The 27,282-nt window shown below is 37.9% G+C and overlaps 1 protein-coding gene across 4 annotated transcripts in view; it reads left to right on the plus strand.

The window, feature by feature from the left end:
• Positions 1-422: 422 nt before the first annotated feature.
• PLA2G6 (phospholipase A2 group VI) overlaps positions 423-27,282 on the plus strand; it is a 47,750-nt gene continuing 20,890 nt past the window's right edge. For 2 of the 4 annotated variants that reach the window (XR_011922031.1, XM_072421133.1), the window contains exons 1-9: positions 14,054-14,177; positions 14,891-15,078; positions 16,535-16,631; positions 20,249-20,431; positions 21,038-21,146; positions 21,793-21,921; positions 24,522-24,612; positions 24,869-25,032; positions 26,862-27,012. Coding sequence is in view for 3 of the 4 variants with exons in the window: in XM_072421133.1 (XP_072277234.1) it covers positions 14,969-15,078; positions 16,535-16,631; positions 20,249-20,431; positions 21,038-21,146; positions 21,793-21,921; positions 24,522-24,612; positions 24,869-25,032; positions 26,862-27,012 (1,034 nt within the window). In the remaining variant the exon portion in view is untranslated. Of the gene's footprint in view, positions 516-2,351; positions 2,569-3,339; positions 3,556-12,130; positions 12,315-13,027; positions 13,216-14,053; positions 14,178-14,890; positions 15,079-16,534; positions 16,632-20,248; positions 20,432-21,037; positions 21,147-21,792; positions 21,922-24,521; positions 24,613-24,868; positions 25,033-26,861; positions 27,013-27,282 lie in introns of those variants that run through there. The other 2 variants (XM_072421135.1, XM_072421134.1) reach the window with 2 other exon arrangements.

A 27,282-nucleotide genomic window follows, 5' to 3' on the forward strand; every position in this document is an offset into this window, starting at 1 on the left:
ACACTGCAATAACACTAGTATACAAAACACTTGTCCCCACTTTACCCCATCCTTCCATATCCCCTGCAATAATACCAGTTCACCCCATCACCTGTCTTAACACTTCCTTCACACCCTCATATCATTCCTTAATATTACTAATGCATTCCAATCCCCTGAACCCCACCCCCCATAACTACCAGTGGGCCCTATATTAAGAGTATGACACCCCAGATTTACCCTGACTGTTTATAATCTCTGAATCACACAGACACATTCTTTTTTGTGTGTGGAAACTGATAATCTATTTTTCCTGCCTTTCAAATGCAGGTTGCCGGGCTTCAAGTTTGATCAGTGACGCCCCGCCCACTTCCTGGTATATACATTACGTCACTTCCGGGTCCCTCTTACTTTAGTGGGAACTAGCCGCTACCATCGAACAAGTTGACAGGTGGGCGTGGCTCTTATCATACGCGCCTTATACACCACACACACATAGGCTGCATAACCCGCAGAGTATTCCCTCAATTACAGCAGTACGTATTTGATTCGTCTATACATATCATGGAGTAAGTTCATAGTGAATGCAATTTTTAAAGCTCGTATACGCTAACACCCCACGCCTTTAGGTGTCTCCCACAAAATGGCGCCTAAATAATGACATGTTTGTTTGGTCACGTGACTCCGCCATGTTTTTGGAGACCAGAGACCTTTGACATTTGGGATTGATCTCTGTCTTGAACACCGTTTGTCTGATGACCATTTGCACATTGTTTGTTAATCTCATGTAAGTACCCAGTGATAGTGCTGAAGCTGTCACCTTGTACCCAGTGACCTGTATTTACCCTCCCAGTATTACCTGTTGTTATAACCTGTCAGCTACACACAGTGCAGTCTATGGTTACTGTCTGCTCACTATTTGTATGAGCAGGTATGTGTATATTGTGTGTTCCTCCAATGTCATTTCCTTCCTGTGCTTTTCCATTCCTCTTTTGTTCCTATGTTAAGCAATTCTCTCCAAATTTACACCTTCTTCTACAATTAGGCAAATGGAAGGGTGATGGCTGTGAAGTACAATCACCTGTAACCATTGTGTGCCTCCATCTTCTTCCTTCTGTTCTTGGTTCTGATTGGCTGCTCTGGGATGATAAATGGCTGCAGGAGTTTAAGAGGAACTAAACTAAAAACTGCCAAAAAAAACACTTCAATCCTGCAGGGCTGTCTGATCCATTTGGGTGTGTCGTGCATTGGGTCCCGCGTTGTCCCGGAGCCGGGACTCCGGGCGCCGCTATCTTCTCCTCTTCTTCCGGGTTCTTCATCCTACGTCACCTGACCAAGGCACAAGATTGGGTGACGTAGGATGGAAAGAAAACTTGCTGATCTCACTGCGCAAATTTTTTTCTATGAGCGAAAAGGCTCCTTTGCAGAAGGAGCACCCAAAAGCCTCCCGGGATGCGTGATGTAGGTATCCTGGGAGGCTTTGCGCTCCCATTAAGTCTCAATCGTCTAGGCTATCGAAAATAAGGGGTGGTGTTGCACCCTTAAAAAAAAAAAAACAATTATTGCACGTGTGTATCTTTTGGATAAGAGAATGACTTTATCTGCTAGCACAATTTATAGGGCTATAGGGATATAATCATTTTGCTGCTTTCTGGATTACAGTCAGGTAGTCCTAGCCCTAAATTTATAGGTGACTGCAATCCATACATAATGGCACATGTTTATGTACCTTGCAGTAACACTTTGGTAGTTGTAATAAATAACTAAATGTAGCATATATAATGAGCTTTCTGGATGTTTGTGGCACATATCTAAAGGTTTCATGTCTAAAAACACTGAAAATCTGTTAAAAATGAGGACCTTCACAATCAATGTTTAAACATTATAGCAATTGAATATTGATTGAAAATTCCTGTGTGGAGACCCACACACAGCACAGCCCTAGCAACCAACAACCCCCCCCTTCAACTTTTCAATGCTAATGTCATTCAATGGCCAACACTCCCCACTCCAGCTGTGCTTGCTTTGCCTGTTTCAGTAATCTTTAACAAGTACACCCACCAGCTGCTGGTTGTTAGGAAGTGCTCACTTTTGATTTAAACTGTCAAAGTTGAGAGGCAAAGTTTTCAGTGATTTCTTGGGTTGGTGGGTTTCTGGCGGTTATGTTAGGTAAACAATTTCTATTCAAGTCAACTATATACCAGTGTATAGTCTCCTAAATTCTAAGCTTATGGGTATCTTGAATCCATACACGTAAAGGCACAAGAGGTATATAGAGCCTGCAGAATAATGGGTTTAAACTATAACAAGTACCATGCCATTTATAAACACAGAAAATACCTTAACTATCTGCCTATTGTTGATTTTTTCAGTGATATCCATGGACCTTTTCGGACGAATCTTCAACACTGTGAATGCAGTAAGCAACCTTTTTAGCAATCCCTATAAAGTCAGAGAGGTACCTCTCCTGGACTATGTTGGTTGTCCTAGAATCAGAGAAGATGGACGTCTCCAGCTTTACAAAAGCAAAACTGCAAGATCATGGGACTGTCTTTTAGTTAATCCCCTTACTCCACCAAATGCATACCGGTTAGTATCTTCCCGCTTATGACCTTAAAGTAATACTTTTTTTATTACAATGTTTCAAAATTTGATTCAAATAAGGATGCATGCATAGTATACATTGAAGTTAAAGACTGGGCAGCATAAAAATACATTTAGTACACGCTCATTTTCTTGGGTTTTATCTTGAAAAATAACTGCATATAATAAAAGAACTAGTCTTGGTGGATTTTGCACAATTGGTTTGCTGACCGTTCACCGACTGATGGTTTATTTTCACCAGAATTTGAATCCCACCAAAGTTAATGTCTCAGAAAAGTTTGACCAACACTACTTAGAGCAAGGCTCTGCTACATAGACCAGACCCTTAATATGTTTGGGACCTTCCTAGATAGGAAATGGGGCAGTAAGCATGTGTGCCCCGTCTCCTAGCCATAAAAGGTTATTTTGAATCTAGTTTGCCATACAAGGAATGGGGCAAAAAGTGTGTAGCCTCCTATCCTTTTGACAAAAAAACAGACCCCCCACACCTGCTCCCTTCATTAGTAATGGTCATTGTTGGGGGAACAATCATCATTCCCACAATGCAAATTACCTGCAATCTCATATCTGTTTACCCACCATATTTGCACTGCAGTATACCCGATTGGCTGCTAGTGCCCATTTACCACAGTCTGACTATATAAATACATAAACTTTTGTTTTTTTTAATAAATGCCTGGGGTGCCATGTTGAAGTAATGATAAGGCTGTGCAGCGTTTAAATACTTGTGATGTGATGTTTTACATTTACTTGCAGCCTCTTTCAGTTGGATTCAGAGGCAGAAGCTCTACAGAAATTTCAGGAATTTGCAATCAAATTACGGCCTTTTTATGAAAGTTCAAGGCAAGGACTTCGTCTTGACACTGTCCAACAACTTACAGACTTTTTGCGCAGCCATCCCAATTGGTCTTTGGCCCATGTGGCAGTTGAGATGGGACTTCGAGAAAGCTTTAGGCACAATGGTATTTTAAGGTGAGAGAAACAAATAATGATTGTATTATCAGAAAAAAGGGGACAATTACTATAATCCTAACATTGCTTTTTGGGCATGTTAAAGGTTTATGAAGCGTTCATCTGTATGGAGATAATTTACTGGCTAATAATAAGCTGAAAATATTATTGTACGTAAAATATACATGGTAACCTAGCTGATTTAACCTCAGCCCTGTTACAAATTTGTATCCAGTCTTCTGGCAGTATTTTTAAAATGTATTCTTCCCTTCTCTTCTAGCTCCCATTCATTGGAGATTTCTCTACTATATCACTATTCTTAATTTGCTTAATGTTTAGGATCTCATTTTTTACTTTCTCAAAATTCTTAATATTGTTCTATGATTTTCTTTTGTTCCTTGGTTTTAGGCAATTAATGATTAATTGAATGTTTCGTAATTTAATAAATATGTACAACCATGATACTCATGCCCAATCTGCAGGGTTGCAAATTAAATCTTTCTGCAGGGGTGCAACACTTTCTGGTATTAAAAAAAGTGCCTCCAAAATCCTAAAATGTAACTGGACCGAGATGATTACATACCCATTTAACCCACATTGTTGAAGCTTTATAAAATAACATAAGCCAACATTCCCTCATGTGCCTGATTTATTAAAGCTCTCCAAGGCTGGGCAATCCAGCAAACCTGAAATGGAACTGGTCTAAAATTCAAAACATTTGCTGGATCACCCAGCTTCACTGATGAAAGTGTGTCCTCTCCAGCCTTATAGAGCTTTAATAAATCAGGCCCATAGAATCAAGTCTAGAGTAATTTGTACAGATCACTTCTAAACTTGCAAATACAAGCTGACAATATGGGAGGGGGGAAGCTAACTTATAACTGGATGGTGCCAAGGTGATTGACATTCTTGAGTGAACTGTAAAAATATGAGTTGCCAGAATTCCCAGCTATCAGAATTGCACCTTTGAGCAGTTAAATATTGTACTGGTTGTTAACTTTCACTACACAGGTAAATTGTAGATTAAGCTACTATTTTCATGGGCAGGGCAAACCTCATTGCAATAATTTTATTGCCAAGTAATTGCACATTTTTCACAAATAAGCAACATGTATATCTTTTTAACTTTAATTAACCGGAATTTCAGAGATAAAGGAGAAATATCCTTTCTAATCCTTGGGTCTACTTCTTGCCTGCACAGTTCTTAGCATATGTGGCTTAACAGAAGGCAAAACCTCCTGAGAATCATGCAGCTGAAAAAGCAGTTCTGTTATCCTCCTACTAAAACATGCTACATCAAATATCTTTTTAAAGTGGCCAGGGCCAAAGATTCAAGTTCCCAAGTCCTGCAAATCCCACCATGGTTTTGATCTGACTACTTGTTATATGAATGTCAAAGGGGCCATGGATACCTGCGCCACATGTACTGTTTGCCAGACCAAAATTCACAAACCCTGAAACCAGAATTGCAAAAAACTTCTCCCAAAGACCTATATACTTTGTCATCATGCAAATCTTTGTCCATCCTGGGATTCGTCTAAACTTTGAAAAATAACTATGCTAAGAGTGCCACCTTGTGTATTTCCTGGCATTTGTACCCATTATTTTGACAGATCCCTCTTTTTTCTTTTGCTTTGACATTTTCAACCACACAGCAGATTGGGCAGGCAGTTTTAACTATTTAGTGAAACTTGACAAAAGGTTTCTATTGTCATAATAATAAAATAATAGGCTTTATTATATTATGTAATTGGCATACAGTGATTCTGATACAGCAGTGGATGCATGTAATGGAATTGATGCTAGTAATTTTTAGATGGTATACCAATATACCTTTGTATGTGTCAATGCAAAACCAATATTAAAAAAAGGTCTAATAATGGACAAAAAGTGAACAGAAACACTAATAAGAGCAGGAGGAAATTTATTTTTACTCCCAGGGCTGTTGTGCCAGTGACCAGAAAAAGATGTTAGGAAAGTTACATAAAAGTGGTAAAAGGCTGGTGACATTTTATCATGGACTTAGCCTATTAAATCTCATGGGTGTAATCAGACCATATTAACTATACACCATAGGACGAACGCAGTTAGATTGCCTCTTGGACTGATGCGTTTCGCCTGAATGGCTTCCTCAGGGGATATGTAGAGACCGTTAATAGACACGCTGTATAAAAAGATATGCAGATATATAAACAGGTTGATCGTTGTTCTTAGACAATAGAGTACATTATGTCAGACATTCAAATAAAACGTGGTATTGATAATATCTTGATGTTAGTAATGATGGTAATATATATAGCATAAGCAAATAATTATTTAAACTATTCAAGGTATTTGAAGCTTGTAAAGAATAACTGTATCACTTACTGTTGATTGCTTTAGTCAAGATATGTGCCAGGCAAAGGACACAGGTAAGTAAAACCTTTATTGCCAATACCTAGCCTTTGAAAGATAATTCTGTGACCTTTTTAATTTTATCCTCCAAAATGTATAAATATGAAATTTTATAACTGAGGATACAATCATTACCAGCAATCACTTTTCAACTAATTGGAATCCACCAACCAATACAATATACTTACCTAATCCTTCCACATAATTTACAATAACAAACATTTAACCTATTCCCCTTACTCCCTCTCTCTCTTAGGCATAAGCGTTTTTCAAAAAATCCTATAGTTTTTTTTTTTTTTTTTTTGTGCCAGATGCCGAAAAATGCACCATCTTGGCCGGAGTAAGATACCAGTGGTTCACCACTTTCTGATACATATCCCAGTGGTCTGCACATTTAGTGGTTTGATATGTTGCATTTAATGCAGCCATCCAAGAGCCATCAGGGATATTCGCATTAAGTGCTAATTCCCACTTTCGCATCGCTGAAGATTTACAAAATCCTAAATTGGAGCTGAGTAATCTATTAAATCTGGAGATACCTCTAGATCCCGAAGCTAAGTTAGTGAAATAGAAAAAGACAGACTTATCAATAGGTAGTCTATCCGATAAGTCTAAGTTCAACAAGCAATGTCGAATTCTCATATAAGTAAAAAATGCTGTGGACGGCAAGTTGTAAATCTTTTGCAAAGACTGAAAAGTTTTAAATTTTTTGAAAAAATATAAATCTTTAAGTTTAGTAACTCCAGATTTATACCAATAATTGGGATTTAAATGCGGTATAAATACCTCCAGAATTCGCAAATCTGGGGTATCTAGCATAGTCGTTAGCGTATTTGGGTCATAAATTGAATATTTACCCCAAACTTGAAGAGTGGCTTGAATGGTGGGATAATAATTATGAAACACTGGAAGCCCCAGTTTCATAGCTAATAATAACCACTAAAAGTAGGAACATTTGAGAAAAGACAATTCCATTTCCACCCTTATTTTACCAATATCACTAGTCCACCAATGCTTAATTTGGGACATAAGAGATGCAGCATAATAAAATTGAAAACTAGGTAGTCCCATTCCTCCAAACTTCCTTTCCTTAATCATGGTTGAATAATTACAACTCGGTTTTTTATTAAGCCAAACATATGCCGATAGATATTTTTGCGCTTGACTAAAGAATTTAGTAGGTACTGGTATACAGACTGTCCGAAATATATACAAAAACTTTGGCAAAAGGAACATCTTGAATGCTGCAATCCTACCGGCTATAGAGATTTCTTGTTTTCGACTTTAGGTATATTTAATGGAAGAATGTGTGACTCGGACATGTTAAGTTTGTAATAGGAAGCTTTACTATATTGTTCAATAACATCCAAGACCACATACAGAGATGTCAGAGGTTGAGCCAATATTAACATGATATCATCTGCGAATAAACTAATTTTATGCTCCCTACCTGCTATTGACATACCTCGTATCTCCACCTCTGAACGTATCTTTTCTGCTAACGGTTCAACTAATAACGTGAAAATAATGGGTGATAACGGACAGCCTTGTCGAGTGCCATTTGTAATGTCAAAATTAGAGGATAAAGCACCAGATGTAAATACTCTAGCACTAGGAGTAGAGTACAAAGATAAGATAGCCGATTTAACCCAACCTGACAGACCAAATTTATCTAACACAAAAGACAAGTAACCCCAATGCACTCTATCAAATGCTTTTTCAGCATCTAAAGAAAACAGTAAAGAGGAACATTTATGGAGTTCCGCGAAGCGCAGAATATTAATCAATTTTCTAGTACCATCAGGAGCTTGTCTGTTCCTAACAAATCCTACCTGATCAGAATGAATTATATCCGGAATGATCAGAGCTAACCTATTTGCCAAAATTTTTGCATAGATCTTAACATCAGAATTAAGAAGTGAAATAGGCCTATACTGGTCTTTCCCTTCTTTAGGAATAGTGACCATCACTGCCTGAAGCATCTCCTTAGGAAACCATCCACATTCAGCTGCCTTATGAAATACTCGAACCAAATATGGTGAGAGTTGCGTCTTGAAGACTTTATAATATTCATTAGGAAAACCATCATCTCCTGGAGTTTTGTGATTCGGTAAGGAGCTAATAGTTTTAATTATTTCAGCTATTGTAAAGGGCACAGAAAGATATTGCAATTGTGATGCAGTAACTGAAGTTAGAGAGATGGAATCTAAAAATTGAGATATAGATACTTCAATTGGTTGAAACGTAGTATCATCATCCTTTAAATTATAAAGACTTTTATAATAGTTACGAAAAGCTTCTGCTATACCCTGAGGGCTATAAAAATATTTGTTGGTGACAGGATCTAAAATAGAAAAAATATTAGATTTAGTTCTTCTAAGTTTAATTTTCTTAGCTAAATATGCCCCCGGTTTATTACCTAAAGAATATGGAGTAGCTTTCAATTTTCTAATAAATGTATCGTACTTCACAAGCAAAAGAGATTTGAGTTGTGTTCTAGTTTTAGATAACTCAGCCGTTAATTGTGGAGAAGGGGACTGTTTATTAAGGGTCTCCAAATCTATAATAGATTGTAGTAGCTGATTTATTTGTCTCATTCTATTCTTTTTTTCATGAGCATTAGCTTTAATAAACAGACCCCTCATATAAGCCTTATGTGCATTCCATATCGAAAAGATATTAACATCAGCAGTATCATTTATAGAAAAATATAGATCTTGAGCCCTCACAAGATCCTCTCGATACGTTGGATGGTTCAAAATAAAGGTGTTCAATCGCCAAAGTCTATCCGGTCTAACAGATTGATCTCCCCATATAGCTGTCACTGGCGCATGATCTGACCATGTTATAGATCCAATAGAAGATTGAGTAACATTCAAAAGAGATCCTAAGTCCGTCAAGAAAAAATCTATACGAGAATATGAATGATGAACATGTGAGTGATAAGTATAATCACGCTCCTCCCCATGTTGACATTTCCAAATATCCAACAACTCGTATTCTATTAGGAGATTACGCAAATCTTTGGATCGTCTTCTATTTTGAGTGTTGGAGTCCAGAGTAGAATAAGGAGTCGCGTTGAAATCGCCTCCTACAAGTAGTATTCCTTGTTTAACCTTGTTAACCAATTTAAAGAACTTCCTCAAAAAGGAGTGTTGGTTATAGTTAGGAGTGTATAGATTCACCAAAGTGAAAATTTGTGTTGATTTTACAGATCAAAATAAGAAATCTGCCATCTTCTCCAGAAAGATGATGAAGATATTGATAGGAAATAGTATCTCTAATCATCGTCATCACTCCACATTTCTTTTTAGGGATATTTGCCATATACATATGGGAGAAGTCCTTCAATTTCCACTTGGGTGGATGTAGGCTATGTAGATGGGTTTCTTGAAGAAAAACAACATCTGCTTTCAAGGTTTGTAGTTCTTTGGATAATAAATTTCTTTTAAATGGACTGTTGAGACCACGGACATTCAAAGAAACAAAGCGCGTCATCTTACTACTGTTGGAATTTGAGGTATCATAACTGAGTAGATTAATTCGACCAATAATTGAAAATTGGAGACTATCGGATATGTTCCAACAACAAAAAGAAACTGGCTGGCTAGTATAACAAAAATACAAACAAAAAAAAAAAGAAAAAAGAAATGTCCCTCTGGTTAATAACCAGATATATCGGGCAACAAAAATCCATTCGGCTAGATAGAAAACACATTTTGTGTGTCAGTAAGGGCTAGGTAGCAAAGGTAGTCCTTCCGTCTTAACTCAGGTCCACACCTGGGACACTTTTCTCGGAGATACTGGTGATTGATGTCCAGATGCAGGTTTGTCAAGATTCCATTCTTGAAGGAGTTGTCGGCCCATTTCTTCCGAGAAAACTGCATGGGTCACACCTTTATAGGCAATAAGAAGTTTAGTTGGATATCCCCAGCGATACCCAATCTGGTTATCGCGTAAGATTTTTGTAATAGGTGCCAGCTTTCTCAGATTCTGGATCGTCTGGGCAGATAAATCGGTGAATAATTGAATATTACAAAATTGATCTGGTAGAGGAGGTGTTCTTCTAGCCGCCGCCATAACTTTTTCTTTGGTATGGAAAAAATGCATACGTATCAACACATCTCTTGGGGTTTCAGTAGGGAGAAACGCAGGCTTAGGAATTCTATGGGCTTGATCGATTGTGAGTTCTAAATCTGTAGCTGATGGAACTAATGCATGGCACAATTGTTTAGCAAAGGTTCCTAAATCACTTAGAAGCACAGATTCTGGAATCCCTCCAAGTTTGATATTGTTGCGTCGTGAGCGATCCTCCAAGTCGGCCACTTTAGATTTAAGCCAATCTATCTCCAATGTATGCTCACGATGAGGGTCAATCAGGTCATTGTGCGCTTGGGAAAATTCCCCCATTTTAGATTCCACATGTTGAAGTCTTTTCCCAAAATTCGCAATTGAAACAGTAAATTTACCCAACATAGAATTTAGATCTTGTTGTATAGAGTGCCGTAGGGACAAAAGCATCTCTTTCAAAGTTGCCGGAGAGAGCACAGCATCTCCCACTTGGAAACGTGCCAAATCTATTTCCACAGACGGGCCTAATAGTAAGGCCTCAGCCTCTGTCTTACTTACTGCGTGCTCCGAGATATGTTGTGCCTCGTCTTGCGACACAGGAGATGGCGGATTTGGTGATGTAGTAATGCGGGAGGAATCTTCCGCACTGCCCGTAGATCTTGCTCTACGATCAAACATCGGAGAAGTATCACCTATTGATTGTGCTGGAGAAGCGGCCGAAGGTGGAGTCCCGTCGCCATCTTGTTGCTGACAGGATTGTTGCGGCCTAAAATAGTAAGAAAGTTTCTGAGGCTCCGTCTCCCCCTTCTTGCATCTCGTCATGTTAGCCAGAGTTAGTGTAAAACCGGAGCACCGATAAATCACTCGAAGGACCACAGTCGCTACGGGAACAGTCGCTAAAGCCCAGACTCACACAGAGCTCTCTCAACACACGGCCATCTTAAGAGCCGGCCGGACACGCCCCCAAAATCCTATAGTTTTACTTACCTGTGTCCTTTCCCTGGCACATACCTTGACTAAAACAACCAACAGTAAGTAATACTGTTATCGTTTACAAGCTTCAAATCACTCGAATAGTTTAACCCCCTAACCGCTAAGCCCGTAATTTCTCGCACTAAATATTTTTGGTGTAACGCTCAGGTGGTTAAATAATTATTTGTTATTGTTATGTATATTACCATCATTACTAAGATCAAGCTCTTATTAATACAACGTTTTATTTGAATGTTTGACATAATGTATTCTATTGTCTAAGAACAACCACCAAACCGTTATATATCTGCATATCTTTATATACAGTGTGTCTATTAACGGTCTCTACATATCCCCTGGGGAAGCCATTCAGGCAAAATGCGTTGGGACAAGAGACAATCTAATCGTGTTTGTCCTACTTTTTTCTGTTATATTTAGTAAGGGAACTTGCGTGTATAATTAATATGGTCTGTTTACACCCATGAGATTTAATGGGCTAGGACCATGACAGCTGATGTATATTTTAATAATTGTTCCTAATTGTAAACATTTTTGACATTATAATCACGTTTTGCCCCAAAAAAAACAAGCTTTACGCTCTTCCTTTTTTTCATACTATTCACCTTGAAGTTATGTAAAATTAAATTTAGGCTAAAATTTCTTGCAGCTGTCATATCATCTGGCCAGCACTTTTTAAAAAGGATTTTCACAATATTCCAGCAACTTTCATAATCTTGTGGCATTCCAAAAATGGACAAATGTTTCTAAAGAAGCACGGACCCCAACTAGCTTTGGAATAAGTAGGGGCAGCCTTTGAAATGTGAGCAGTAGCATATTGCAGTATACTGTGGTATAGTACTGCAGCAAAATTAGCCTAACTGTTGTATTAGGCTTTGGGCTAACCAGATAAAAGCCCAGTCAGCTTCAGAAAATTTTGTTTCCCATTTAGGAATACAAGCTGGGGCTGCAAATGTCAGTTGAACAGGAGTTGAGAATATAAATACAGTATGCAATCATGCCAAGAGCATGGAGATCTGGCTTGCATTTAAGGTCAGATGTAATTACATTTTTAAAGGACCCTTGATATAATTGTTTTTATCTTTCTGCAGTCTTATATCTATTCCTATATTAACTGTTTTAAATATAAATATATTTAAAGGAGTGTAAATAGTACAGAGTGTGATGGAGGCTGCACACCACTTCATCTAGCCTGCAAAAAGGGTGACATTGAATGCATTCAGGAGCTTGTAGACGACTGCCAGGCCAGGCAAGACATAGCTGACTTTAATGGAGAGACTGTATTCCACTACGCAGCTCGTCAGAACAACCCACGTGTTATTGAGGTTAGTGTTTTTGTACTGCATTTTGGATGACTGACTTTATATTGTGATTTGTATTTTGGTATGCTTTACCCCATGCTAGTATTAAAGTACTTCTAAACTCTAGGGGTGTATTCACACCTTTGCATTTTTGTCTTATGTCTTTTCCATTAAAATAAATAAAAATGCATCAAAACTCATGTCAGTATGATATATAACATGATTTATGTTACAAAACAACACAGATTGGCACAAATCTCCAGCCTCTTTCCAGCCATTTCTTGTTTATATGTGGATATTCCAGTACTGGCTGCATGTGATCGCTCAGGGCGGTCTTTCTGATGATAACATGCTTGACCATGCCTGCTCAATGTGTATTGGCACAGCCACTTACAGTTCCTTAAAGGGACATGTGACAAATTGACAAAGAAGCACCACAACTGGGAACCAGGTATCGCCTAATAACAGGAAGCATCTGCATTAGGTTCCTCATAGATGTATCAAAATGAATTATTTTTAATAAAATCTATAGCTTTAAAACAAAACAAAACTGCTAATTAATTTATATTACTATGTTTAAACTATTAGATTTCAGACCTGGCTTAATAACAATGTTAATATTGTTAAAAAACTTGTGCCAATTTCTGGGCACATTTGTGAAAATATCATTTTTGTTTTTTCTCTTTCCACAATACATTTACCATTTTTTAAAATTTTTTTTACATTCAAATTTGCAGATCCTGTGCTCTACTCCATCTGTTGGTATTAACCATCTGAGTGACAGCAAAGAGACTCCACTGCATGTGGCCTGCCGTATGGGCAAATCTGAATCTGTGCTGGCATTGCTGCGCTGCCATGCTCTTTGTGATATCATGGGAAAGGATGGATACCCAATTCATACAGCGATGAAGTACTCCACCAAAGGGTAACAATAGTAGTAGTAGTAGTAGTAGTCGTCAGTGGTAGTAGTCAAACTAAAATTTTTTAACAGGATGGATTAGTAGGGTAAAGTGCAAGTACGTCTTTGTGATATAATGTCATTGTTAAATTGTTTATAACTGGTTCAATAAATGTCTTTTATGCCAGCAACTCTAAAACCAGAATTTGATATATCACATGCACCTTTTCTTTTCAGTATGTTATTGGTAATGTTATTGGTTATCAGTAATGTTATGGTGGTTGTGAAACAATAACATAATGCACTGTGCACATCAGATAACAAAGCTAAGGATGGTACATTGAATGTTTTACTAGTCAGCTAAGCACATATGTATACATAGTTTATAATCTGTAATGTTAAATAGGAAGAAAAACTAAGGCTAAAGAAGCAAGACCCAATTCAGTTTAGAAAATGATGACTAGGATACAACGAGGTAGGGAAAAAGGATTGGGGATGAGCAGTCAATAGTTGGTTTGTGGCGGGGTTGTCATGGGGAGAAGATAAAGAAAAAGTAGCAGGGCTGAGCAAGAAAGAAAAAAAATCCTTCTCAACATGAAGGTGTTTGGAAATGGCCTAACTATTGGGGAAGCAGCCCCTGCATTCTCGGGGTGGGGGACTGAGTTGGCCCCACTTTCTACCGTCCTTCTAAAAGGAGCCCTTTCTCAGCACTCCACTGATAGCTGCTGCTTCTCTGACCCCCCCCCTTTCTGCAGTCTTATATCTATTCCTATATTAACTGTTTTAAATATAAATATATTTAAAGGAGTGTAAATAGTACAGAGTGTGATGGAGGCTGCACACCACTTCATCTAGCCTGCAAAAAGGGTGACATTGAATGCATTCAGGAGCTTGTAGACGACTGCCAGGCCAGGCAAGACATAGCTGACTTTAATGGAGAGACTGTGTTCCACTACGCAGCTCGTCAGAACAACCCACGTGTTATTGAGGTTAGTGTTTTTGTACTGCATTTTGGATGACTGACTTTATATTGTGATTTGTATTTTGGTATGCTTTACCCCATGCTAGTATTAAAGTACTTCTAAACTCTAGGGGTGTATTCACACCTTTGCATTTTTGTCTTATGTCTTTTCCATTAAAATAAATAAAAATGCATCAAAACTCATGTCAGTATGATATATAACATGATTTATGTTACAAAACAACACAGATTGGCACAAATCTCCAGCCTCTTTCCAGCCATTTCTTGTTTATATGTGGATATTCCAGTACTGGCTGCATGTGATCGCTCAGGGCGGTCTTTCTGATGATAACATGCTTGACCATGCCTGCTCAATGTGTATTGGCACAGCCACTTACAGTTCCTTAAAGGGACATGTGACAAATTGACAAAGAAGCACCACAACTGGGAACCAGTTATCGCCTAATAACAGGAAGCATCTGCATTAGGTTCCTCATAGATGTATCAAAATGAATTATTTTTAATAAAATCTATAGCTTTAAAACAAAACAAAACTGCTAATTAATTTATATTACTATGTTTAAACTATTAGATTTCAGACCTGGCTTAATAACAATGTTAATATTGTTAAAAAACTTGTGCCAATTTCTGGGCACATTTGTGAAAATATCATTTTTGTATTTTCTCTTTCCACAATACATTTACCATTTTTAAAAATTTTTTTTACATTCAAATTTGCAGATCCTGTGCTCTACTCCATCTGTTGGTATTAACCATCTGAGTGACAGCAAAGAGACTCCACTGCATGTGGCCTGCCGTATGGGCAAATCTGAATCTGTGCTGGCATTGCTGCGCTGCCATGCTCTTTGTGATATCATGGGAAAGGATGGATACCCAATTCATACAGCGATGAAGTACTCCACCAAAGGGTAACAATAGTAGTAGTAGTAGTAGTAGTCGTCAGTGGTAGTAGTCAAACTAAAATTTTTTAACAGGATGGATTAGTAGGGTAAAGTGCAAGTACGTCTTTGTGATATAATGTCATTGTTAAATTGTTTATAACTGGTTCAATAAATGTCTTTTATGCCAGCAACTCTAAAACCAGAATTTGATATATCACATGCACCTTTTCTTTTCAGTATGTTATTGGTAATGTTATTGGTTATCAGTAATGTTATGGTGGTTGTGAAACAATAACATAATGCACTGTGCACATCAGATAACAAAGCTAAGGATGGTACATTGAATGTTTTACTAGTCAGCTAAGCACATATGTATACATAGTTTATAATCTGTAATGTTAAATAGGAAGAAAAACTAAGGCTAAAGAAGCAAGACCCAATTCAGTTTAGAAAATGATGACTAGGATACAACGAGGTAGGGAAAAAGGATTGGGGATGAGCAGTCAATAGTTGGTTTGTGGCGGGGTTGTCATGGGGAGAAGATAAAGAAAAAGTAGCAGGGCTGAGCAAGAAAGAAAAAAAATCCTTCTCAACATGAAGGTGTTTGGAAATGGCCTAACTATTGGGGAAGCAGCCCCTGCATTCTCGGGGTGGGGGACTGAGTTGGCCCCACTTTCTACCGTCCTTCTAAAAGGAGCCCTTTCTCAGCACTCCACTGATAGCTGCTGCTTCTCTGACCCCCCCCTACTTTTATGTAGAGAAGTGCAGCAGTGAATTAAAAGTATAAACCTTTTCCAGCACAGGGTCTTCCTCTTCAGTGCATCTTCCTGCAGTCACTTCCATTCTGCTCATGAGGTCATATGACCTACTAACATCCTTGGGAACAGAACAGAGATGAGTTATAGTAGATGGCTGTTTGGAAGAGGAAGACATGTGAAAAGGAAACAAGACAATCTGTAGAAAACAAAGTGATAATCAATCGTGACACCCTAGACCGTGGATCTAGCTAGAGAACTTTAGAATTTGAATTAGCAATTATATGCTGGAAACTACAAATTTAAAAAAAAAATAGTAAAATACAATTTTTTCAATAAAAACCCACACTAAACTAATTTGTATTTTGTTCACATACTTAGGAATGAAGCAGAAACAAAGGACACTGACAATCTGACATTCCCTGGTGGGAATCAATCACTGCCATTGAAACACATGGACCTGTACGATCCCCATGAAAAAAATGTTTGAAGGAATGTCAGATTCCCTGTTTTTTTAAATAGAGACCTAAAAGTGAATTTGGACTGTATATTGTCAGTATGCGTGTTCACAGAGAAAATCCAGTAATAATCCCAATCACTTTCCATGCAAATGAAAAAAAAATTGGAAAGAGGAGGTCCTTGTTTCCATTGATTAGGTAATGCATCAGGAAATTTAGACCTAAAGATTTTTTGAAACCGCAAATAACATACTTTATCTTCCCTTTAAGATGTGCAGAAGCAATACTGGACTTTACTGCTACCCAGGCCCATTCTGAAGATCCTCGATATAGGGCAACACCACTTCATTGGGCAAAGAATGCTGAGGTACAGTATTATTGTGTAGGGGCTACCACAATCCTTATACTCTGGGCAGACAGTTTTGATTCTAATGGGCAACAGCCAACAACAGTTGTAACTGGAAAGCATAATTGAGAAAAATCATGTAAGAAAAAAAGTTTAGGTCTGGCTTTTATGATTATTCTATAATGTGTTCGTATGTAATTGCATTACATTCCATGTTCTCAAAAAACTTATAATACTCCTATTTAGATTTCAAAGATTTTTCAAAGGCGATATAATCCAGACTGAGAATCAAAACATTTAGTTCAATCATGTCCTAATTTAAAAAATCTGTTTTTATTCTCTTCCACTGAGGGGCACAGAAGGTCTTAAACTTTTGATTTACACTACTGTCTTCATAAAACAAAAATACATAAAAATTGTAGGCCAACCCAGGCTATAATCACTCACAATTACAGTCTGTCTAAGACTCACTGTTGTTGGTGCCCCATGCTTATTTCCTAATAAAGGGTCTGAGGTTGTTTGGCTTATGCCTACTGATGATGCCAATATCAGCAGCCCAGTGTCATTTTGTCCTTCCTGCTTCAGAATCCTCCTTGGCTTTGTTAGGTGAAGCTAGATACTCTATTCTGTTGGCTAATACTTTTACTATGGTCATTCAGGGATTTCTAACTGAAATTTTCCCGCTACTTGCTTAAAAATTAGGCAAAAAATAAATCCATTTTGTGTGGGTGAGGGCTGGTACTTGATTGCTTACAGTTCCTACGATGTTGTTTGCATATGATGAACCATTTTACAGCCTGATGGATATAGAAAAACCCGTTGGAAGTGGGAACCAAGCTTCAGGGCAACCTATCCAGACAGACACCAAACCATACCCTCAACTCTGTCTGATTGTTAATTGCTCAAATCTTTAATGGATGAGTTTATGCATGAAGAGTCACAGTCTATTGATAATACTCTCAAATAAAAAGAGACTGTTTTGGCCATTAATTGTGTGTACCACCGTCAAACTAGAGAATCCGTCTGTTTCTACCAGTGCTGTTGGGTTGTATTGGACCTCTATGAAAACAGTCCATCCTATTGCACCTGCTTCCAGTTGTTTCTATATGAAAATTGAAAGTGGCCTTTGTTTAGAAATTATCCCTTTGTAGGTCCTGCCATATTTTGCCGGACTGCTAATAAAAACATTTAGTTCAATCATATCCCAATTAAAGAAATCTGTTTCTATTCTAAAGTGGTTGGAGGCTCTCTAGAACTGCTGTTTCAATTGTACATCCCTTTCTTTCCTCCCATGATACAAAAATAACTAATATTCTGTCTCTTGTCCCAGTGGTCCAATAGTAAGCTTCTGATACCACAACCTCTTGAATGACAGAAAAAGTGGTTGTGGCTTTTTTCTTCAACCCAATAGGTTCTCATTCTGTCTCCTGATGAGAACCTTTTGCTTCTTCCGTACAGTTGTGCATAGTTCTCCGCAGCCCCCTTTCAGTGGGTTGGCCGCTGTACCCCCTACATCAGGCTCTTAACAGCAGTTCTAATCCTCTGGACAGACAATGAAGAGGCTGCTCCAGTTCTCGGCTGTCATCCATTCAAAGAATTCCATCTGCTGATAAGAGCCGGGCGGGGAAAGAACAGCACAACACAGCTATGATGAGATTGCAATACAGGCTGTCCCTCCCCCATCTCATAGCTCTGCTTTTTTTTAAATAAAAACAAAATATGTGTAACTATGTACCTGCCCGAGTGGCGTGTGTAATGACCTGATCAGCAGCCTAATAGCTGTGTGTGTGTGTGTGTGTGTGTGTGTGTATTGCATGTCACATTCTGCAGCCTTTCAGCTCTCTATGTACAAACATTCATATCTCCTAACTGTATGTCACAATGTCTTGAAAATTTCAGGGTGCACATGGAACACTCGTAGTGATAACCACAATTTCGGGACCCCAGCTTTTAAAATAATTTCAAGAAATGGGGATCAGAATTGTAAAAACCTGTGAAAATTCAACATTGGGATTGCTGTTTCAAAAGCAAGTGCGCAAAGTAGTCCTTAATTCAAAATGCAAATTGGGGACCTCTGGGGCCACTTGCATAGAAAGGAGCATTGAGATGGGGCCCCTAAATTGATACCTACCTGTCACAAATCTATCACATATCTGACATACAATGCTGCTTCTCTTCTTTAAATCCCAATTTCTCTAGAATGGTGGGGTGTACAAAACCGAAGATGTAGGTGTAGTGGGGGACTTCTTTGGCTACCCCCCCCCCCCCCCCACCATCACTAAAATTTAATTTATTATAGTATCATCAGAACATGGAAAACTCCACTGTTAAAATGCACTGCCTTGTTACAAATTACCATATTTTTCGGACCATAAGACGCACTTTTTTTCCTCCTAAAGTGGGGGGAAAATCAGGGTGCGTCTTATGGTCCGAATGCAGAGGTACAGGGGCATATTTTTTTACTTACCTGTGTCCCCGCCGGTACCCGGCTGCGCCGATCTCTGCCTGTTCTGTGATCCAGCGTGCGGCACTTGTGCCCGCCCACGGAGGCGGCGCCGATTGATTTGATGAATGCTGATCGGCGCCGCCTTCATGGGCGGGCACAAGTGCCGCACGCTGGATCTCAGGGGAAATCAAATGAATTTTTTTTTCTTGTTTTCCCGTGCGGAAAACCTGGTGCGTCCTATAGTCCGGAGCGTCTAATGGTCCGAAAAATACGGTACTGCCCAGTTCTAACACCTGAACCCCAATTTCTCTGGAATGGGGAGGTGTAGGAAACTGAAAATGTGTGGGGAACATCTGTGGCTAACACCCCTAAAATTTCATCACTATGGCATCATTAGAACATAAAAAAACTCTGCAAACATCAAAACAAAACTGGGGTTCAGGTACTAGAAGGGTATAGTCATGTTGAACAGGGCAACGTGTTTTGATGGGCAAAGTTTTTTGTGTGTTGTAATTTTGCCATGGAGATGAAAGTTTGTGGGCAGTTAGCCACAAGTGCACTATAATTTTGTTTCCCTGCACCTCTCTGTTCTAGAGAAATTAGGGTTCAAGGTAGGGAAGCGGACCGTTAAATGGGCAGAGGTTTTTTTTATGGTCTAATGTTGGCATGCTAATGAAATTTTAGGAGAGTTTATACACAGGTGTCCCGCATGAAATTTGCTGGGTCTTGCCCCGCCCACTTTATTTTATGACCTGGCTACAGCTTCCCACCTCCCGGCTGAAAAGAAAAATTCTGGGGAGAACACTGGAAGTATGTGTATCATCTACATTGAGATTGCAAACTTGACAATAATATGTATCCAGGTAAAATATTCCCTAATTTGGTAGTAATTCATAGCATTGTATGGCTCAAAATAAAGAAATTACTTTTCCAGGAAATTTTTGTTTATGAAATTCTGTTTAATACTGCCCTATTTAGGTTTTGATAGCTTTTGCATATTTGTGCACTTAAGGTGAGTTTTGTGACAGGAAAAGTAGCTGGTATGTTCCTACATGAAAGCAAGCACAATTATAGAGATTTATGCGTATAAAAAATTTGGAGGAGTCAACAACATTCTCTGTACAGAGAAATATTCTCTGTTAGAAGCATACAGAGTTGCCTTTGGTTTAACTGTACCTTTTCTGTTGCACAGATGTCTCTGCTGTTACTTCAACATGGTAGCAATGTAAATGCACTCAGCAGGACATCAGAAACCCCACTACACATAATGGTAAAGAAGGATCGGTTTGATTGTGCTATGGTTCTCCTAACTCATGGAGCCGATCCAAACGCCAAGGGAGAGCATGGAAATACCCCTCTACACCTGGCAATGAAGGTAATACACACTTATATATTTTTCATTAGGATAGTGAAATTTAAATGATTATATGCATACTTTTTAGAAAATTGTTGATAAAGAGTGAAAAAGAGAAAACCTATGCATGCATCTTTATCTTTCTTTACCAGAACAGTTTTTTTGGAGTTCTCACACATTTTTTTAGTCTGTCCAAACAAAATCAGCATTTTGTGCAAGAATTATAAGGCTTTCTAGTAAAACTACATTTTATTTCGGTTTGTTTAGGAATAAATAGCTACAGACAATGAATTGCAGAGTACTGTAGATGATTTATTAGTAGAATTCCAACAAACAGTGTAGCAGTGACAGATCCATACAGAAGCACATCATCATTCTGTTAGGTAATATAGGCCTAAATTGCCTAACTTTTCTATTATAGAACAATAATGTTTAGAAACAGGAAGCTAAAGAAAAAAAATGTATTAAAAAAGTATAGCCTCATGCTGGTTTCAGGGCATAGAGACAGACAGACATCTAGGATGTCCTGAAAAACAGTGCACATATGGAAATCTTTAATGTTTATGTTTTTAAGTTATTAGATTTTTGTTTGCATGTTTTTTAAGTTTACCTGTATTTTTCCTGCAGAAAGATCACCTGGAGCTTATTAAAGCTCTTATTGTTTTTGGAGCCAATGTGGAGCAGCCGAATGACTTTGGGGAGACACCAGGACTCATGGCAGCCCGGTCTAGCAAAGGTGTTAAAATCAAGCACTGAAGTGGAAGTTTACTTCCAATAGGGAAATGAGTGGAAGGAAGAATGCTTCTTGGCTGCTTCCATGCGTTTTTAACGCATACAGTTTGTCTAATAAATTACATTAACAGCATATACTTAAGCCATCATTTCCTTCACATACATACATGTCTTTTCCAATTAAATATTTTTTATATATAGTATTATACAATAATTTATAAAGACTGGATAAAAATTGTTTGTAGAGATTCTGAACTTAATTTTATCTCATTGTTAAATCATTCATTAGTTTTTGCAATTTATAAAACTAGTGGAAAGTAGATCAAAAACACAGAGAAAAGCTGTAAAGTAAAAAAACACTTTTTGAGGATTTTGTCTACCTGAACAAACTTATTGATGGCAAAACTGCCAGCATTCATATTTTAGAGAAAAAGCATGATAAAATACCAGCAATGACTGTTTTTCTATTTATTAGGCACATAGAGTGTAGTTTGCACAAGGTACCCCGTACCCGTACACAGAATTTAGTTTTCACATTGTTCATTTTAGTGCCAGTACTACAGCTGAACTACATTGCTTCTTATTTGCAGTAGTGTGCTTTTACATCCTCCAGGAAATGATACCTCTTTCTTCCCCTCCCCCTTTTAAAGGATCAAATCGCAAGGTGCTGCTTGACATGCTTTATAACGTGGGAGCACAGCGCTGTTTTCCCCCTGATACCCAGCTTCCACCAAGTGTCTCCACAGCAGCTCCTCCTATGAACACAACTAGCGGCATAGGTAACCTGCCATTTTTCCTACAATCCTTCCTTTTCTTTATCTAATTCTTGGAGCCCTTTAAGGACAAGAAGCAAAATTATCAAAATGTAAGATACAATTATATAATGAAATTCTTTTGCCACTGTTTTATGGTCCTGAGTGCTCCAAACAAGTGGATAAAGTAATAACTAGCACCTTTTTCCCTCACTTTTCCTTGTGCAAACTTACTTTTCTGTGTCATTTTTTTCCCTTCAGGTATCACCCTATTTTTTCAATCTGAAATATGAGAATAATTTCTTTTCTTGCACTCACTTTCCGTCTATTTTCCATAACCAGTTTGTGCAAATATGTGTGTATATATATGAGATTAAATGCAACTAGGATTTGTTTTGTTAACTAAGCTGTTTTTTAAAAATATGTTGGATAGAGTGGGGAAGGGTTATTTATCTGTTGTGGTTTTATTGTTGGCTATGATCCCCCACTCCCTGAACAACAGCAAAAGAGATAAAATATCTCCAAATATGGGATAGCTATCCTCTGACAGTTATCCTCTGATCAGACATCCATTTCTGTAGGTTTTCTCTCTATTCCTGTTCCAGTAACAGTTTTAAAATGTCCCGACTGTCCTGTTACATTGATAACCAGTATAAAAAATACAGTGAACTTCTTTACAGAAATGCACTATTAAAAATCTGAGAGAGTAAAAATGTTCGATCTGGAGTTCCTCAGCAGATAAGGAAGTCTTAGCAAAATATGCGTTTCAATGTGCATGCTCAAAAGGAATATATTTTTATCAATTTGTAAATAATGTTAATATGTATAATACATATATAAACATATTCTTATATATATGTATTATATACTATCATTATTACTATACACATAGCTACATTACCCCTCCTACCCTACCTTCCTGCTTTAAGTAAACCGTATAAAGATTCAATTAGAAAGAGTCTTATTGCTCGGTAAAACAATCGGGCACCTTGCAGAAAAAGTAAAGCTTTAGGGTATAATTTGCTTCAGTAAAGATTAGGTGTAAGGCCTTATGCTAAGGGTTGGATTTAGTGTTAGGGCTTGGATAAAATGAAGAAGCTCTTTTTAGCAGTTGTTTTGATTTGAAAAGTGGTATGGTAAAATCCCCTAGCAGCAGGAGATTTGTTTTGGTGGTATAAAGATCAAAAATGGTAATTGGTAAATTCAGTTATGTATACCTGAGTAGGTCCAAAAAATAAACAAAGTGAACATTGTGATACCTTGTCCTGGGAGAAGTAGCAGTATGAAAAACAAACCATTCCCATTACTTCACCTCTGAGCGGGATAAATTTAATTTTGCATTGTATCAAATACCATTTGCATTTCTACCTGTGCGGCTAGTAGCGCCGCCCAGGTGGCGACCCTCAGTCTTTGCAGAATCACACAACTATACATTTGCAGCTCTTGATATAAACATTTACATTCCTAATTCCTTGTGGTACCCAGCAAACCCCCTTAGGAATTATCGTTCAATGTGTAGACTATTATAAATGAATCTAAACTGGCTTCTGATAACATAGTATGTACCGTATTTTTCGGACCATAAGACGCACCGGACCATAAGACGCACCAGTTTTTAGAGAAGGGAAATGAAGAAAAAAATATTCTGAAACAAATAGTGTCCTAAAATATTTTATGTGCATTAAAAACCAACAGCACAGTCATAAACACATGTAATCAACCCTGTAAAGTAAACAGCAGCATTTAGAACCATTATTAACATTATTTATATTTATTTATTATATTAAAATCATAAATTATAATACATAAATATAAATAATAATTTAAAACAATAATGAAAACATTGTAATCTGCCTTTAAATTTCCCTCCCTGACACACCCCCATACATCACCAATCACATCACTGGAAGATGACTCATCCTCCGGAGTGATGTGAGGGGGGGATTTCCCTGTGTGCTCACACAGACAGAGACAGATACGGAGGCTGGAAGCTGCTGGCATGTGTACAGAGATACATAGCATAATGAAGGATTTCTGCATTTGCTATACTTCTCTCTGCAAGATGCCAGCAGCAAGCAGAGCTGCGGACACCTGGGTGAGTATTTGCTTTCAGTTGTAATCCGATTGTCATACTATGTATGACAATCGGATTGCAATATAACATTTGTTTACTTTGTGTTGTGTACGTGTGTTGTGTATGTGTGTGCTTTCCTGCTCCCAGCATGACTTTGTCAGCCAATCATGCTGAGAGTGGGAGGACGCAAGATACCAGAGTGACAGGAGTCACAGTCACTCTGGCCGCGCTGGACAGGAGAAAGGCCGGAGGGGGGGGCTACACGGGGACGGGACAGCGGCTAGGGAGGATACCGGAGAGACGGCCCGGGCACAGAGGCTACATTTGGACCATAAGACGCAGGGATTTTTCCCCCCCACTTCTGGGGGGAAAAAAGTGCGTCTTATGGTCCAAAAAATACGGTAATTGTGTATGAGTGTGTGAGCTTCTTTCTGCCTTCTCCTTTTTGTTGCTGAAACAGCTCTTGTTAAACGCATTTCTATTTATTTGGTGTTTCTGTGTCCTTTATTGGCATCCTGCCTCACCATGAAATAATCTAACCTGTTTTATCCAGGATTCCAGGATATAGTCTATGTTTCCACTGCACTAAGCACCATAATAGCATCACGTGACACCGTAGATTTCAGAGAAGATGGCTTAAGAGTGTGAGTAACCCATAAGCTTTATATTATCATGCAATTTTTATTTTAATTGTAAGCCTTTTTCTATAGCCTATAACATTTATATCAGAAAGTAGTGTGTTATATTTATTTTGAAAAGTCTGTCTAAATAATTATAAAATAATGGCATCACTAGAAATCTGTAAATGTGTGGTCACTATGTGATGTTTTCTACATTACAGAATGCTATGCATAGTATAAATAGATTTACGACTGCTGTTTTCTTGAATTTTACCTGCAGACATGACAAGCTCCTATGTTTGGATGGAGGTGGCATTCGTGGACTCGTTCTTATTCAGCTGCTTATTGCTATAGAGAAGACTGCAGGGCGACCCATTCGGGAACTCTTTGATTGGGTCTCTGGCACTAGCACAGGAGGCATCTTGGCACTAGCCATAGTGCATGGTAAGTTACAGTATTACTCAGGTTGAATAGGGGAAAACTATTTGAAACCCATTTATTTGAACTATATCCTATTACAAAATATTTGTCATTTTCTTTCATTTCTACTTCATGAGTTCTGGTCGAGCTGCAAAACTGTTGCAGATTGACAGCTTCAGATTCACCCATCTCTTTTTTTCTTCTAAGCCACCTAAACACTTCTGCCTCCAATTGCAACCTGTATGTTAATATCAAAGTGTCTCATAAACTCATAAACTGTCTGCTATAGATCGCTGCACTTTGCTGGTCATTTGTTTTATATTTATCACAACCTTGCTTTGAGTGGTTTGATCAAACAGCTTTCCATAGTAAGGCATGCAATAAAAAAAAAAAAAAAAACTTCAATATGAATAATATTAGGAATATTGTAGCTTCTATTTCCTTACAAAGATACAGCTGTTTAAGCACACTAAGCATCACAGGGAACTGTAAAATTTCATTTTTACATTAAAATCTATTGGGTACAAACTAAAACACTTTACAACCCATTTAATTTTTAGATTTTTACAGATTTATGAATGTGATCATGCTGCATTCTGTGTGCCAATGTTCTTTGAAATGACTGTACAATTTTTCTTAACTACAGCAGGTTGCATCAGAGGTTATAATATTACACAGTATTTATGTAGAGCCGACCTATTCCGCAGCGCTGTACATAGCCATGTCATTGGCTGTTCCTCACAGGGGCTTACAATCTAATGTCCCTACCATAGTCATATGTCTTTATTACAGTATAAGGTCTTTGGGTTTTGGGGGGAAGCCAATTAACATAACAAACACAGGGGAAGCTGCAAACTCCATGCAGATAGTGTCCCGGCCGAGATTCTAACCTGTGACCTAACGTCTTCATTTATCTAGCATTCTAATTCTCATGCTAAATGGGCGATGATGAGCATGTGAAGACCAAAGAAAGATCTGATCAGTAGAATTATTATTGAGGCAGTGATTTATTTGGCCTAAAGGAGCTAAAAATATTTACCTATTATTTGCAAATATTCCTTCAACTTTTCATCATGTAAAAAGAAAGATACTGTTTTACCTATTTCATCTGCACATGATTTGAATTGAAGTGAATATTCGCACAATTAGTGTTGTTGCTTTATACCAACAATAAAACAAGATCTGATGCCTATAAGACCCCCTAAATAGAAGAAAACTATTCAGGTTAGTGTTCTTTTACAGCTTAGAGGAAGGCATATGTAGGAATATCTAAGTAAACAAAAAGCTCCTGTCCAATATTGAAGCTACCATTACTGACCTGCTTAAAGGCCTGTTGGCCTGCTTTGGCTTCAGTCAATTTTTGAATGACAGATTAGCTACAAGTATGCAGCAAAAAATGTTCATTCATGTGTAAAAATCATAATTATCTATGAATCTTTTTAGAAAGTAGTGAAACAGTCATTGTCCAAAAATAAGTCACATGCTATTGAGAACACATGGACCTGAAAAGTTCTCAACTAGAGAATGTTGAGGAATGTCAGATTTATTTATATAGACCCCACTGCCTTACCTGTCCCTGTCTGGTAAAACTGTTTTCACAAGACAGCAAGTGAGCAGATGCTCTTCAATAGAATGAGGAGGAGCTCTATAACTGAATCCTACATGGCAAATAAAACCCATTTAATATTTTAACCCTTTCTTACTCCACTCCTACTTTTTTTTTTTTTTTTTTTTTAATTTTACATAATTCCTTTAAAAAGAGGTGCATTTGAACCTTTCTTGAGAACATGTTTGCGAGCTTTTGCTGTTATTGTTTTTTTTTGAGTCTGCTATTTTGTTTTATATCTTGGTAGGAAAGTCCATGGAATACCTCCGTTGTTTATACTTTCGCATGAAAAATGAAGTTTTCCGAGGTTCACGCCCGTATGAATCTGCCCCTTTAGAAGAGTTTCTTAAAAAGGAATTTGGGGAACAAACTAAAATGACAGATGTGATGCACCCTAAGTGAGTTTCCAATTTCCGATATGCCATGTTTATAAATGTCTTTCCTGACTTTTGTATAAGTGATGGTTATATACTGTACATATTATTTGAAAATGACACGGTGCAACCAGCAGGTGGAGCTCAGGTCTGTTTTTTCAGTTTACTACTGACTTTATAAAAAGCCTGTTGGTAACTCGGTGTGTGCATTTTCAACACAAAAACTGTGGAATAATTTTTGCTCACTTCATCAGCTCACTTGAAAATTGTAGTATGAGACAGCTGTGTTATTTT

Source organism: Pyxicephalus adspersus, chromosome 8 (genome assembly GCF_032062135.1).
Source record: "Pyxicephalus adspersus chromosome 8, UCB_Pads_2.0, whole genome shotgun sequence".
Lineage (NCBI taxonomy): Eukaryota > Metazoa > Chordata > Amphibia > Anura > Pyxicephalidae > Pyxicephalus > Pyxicephalus adspersus.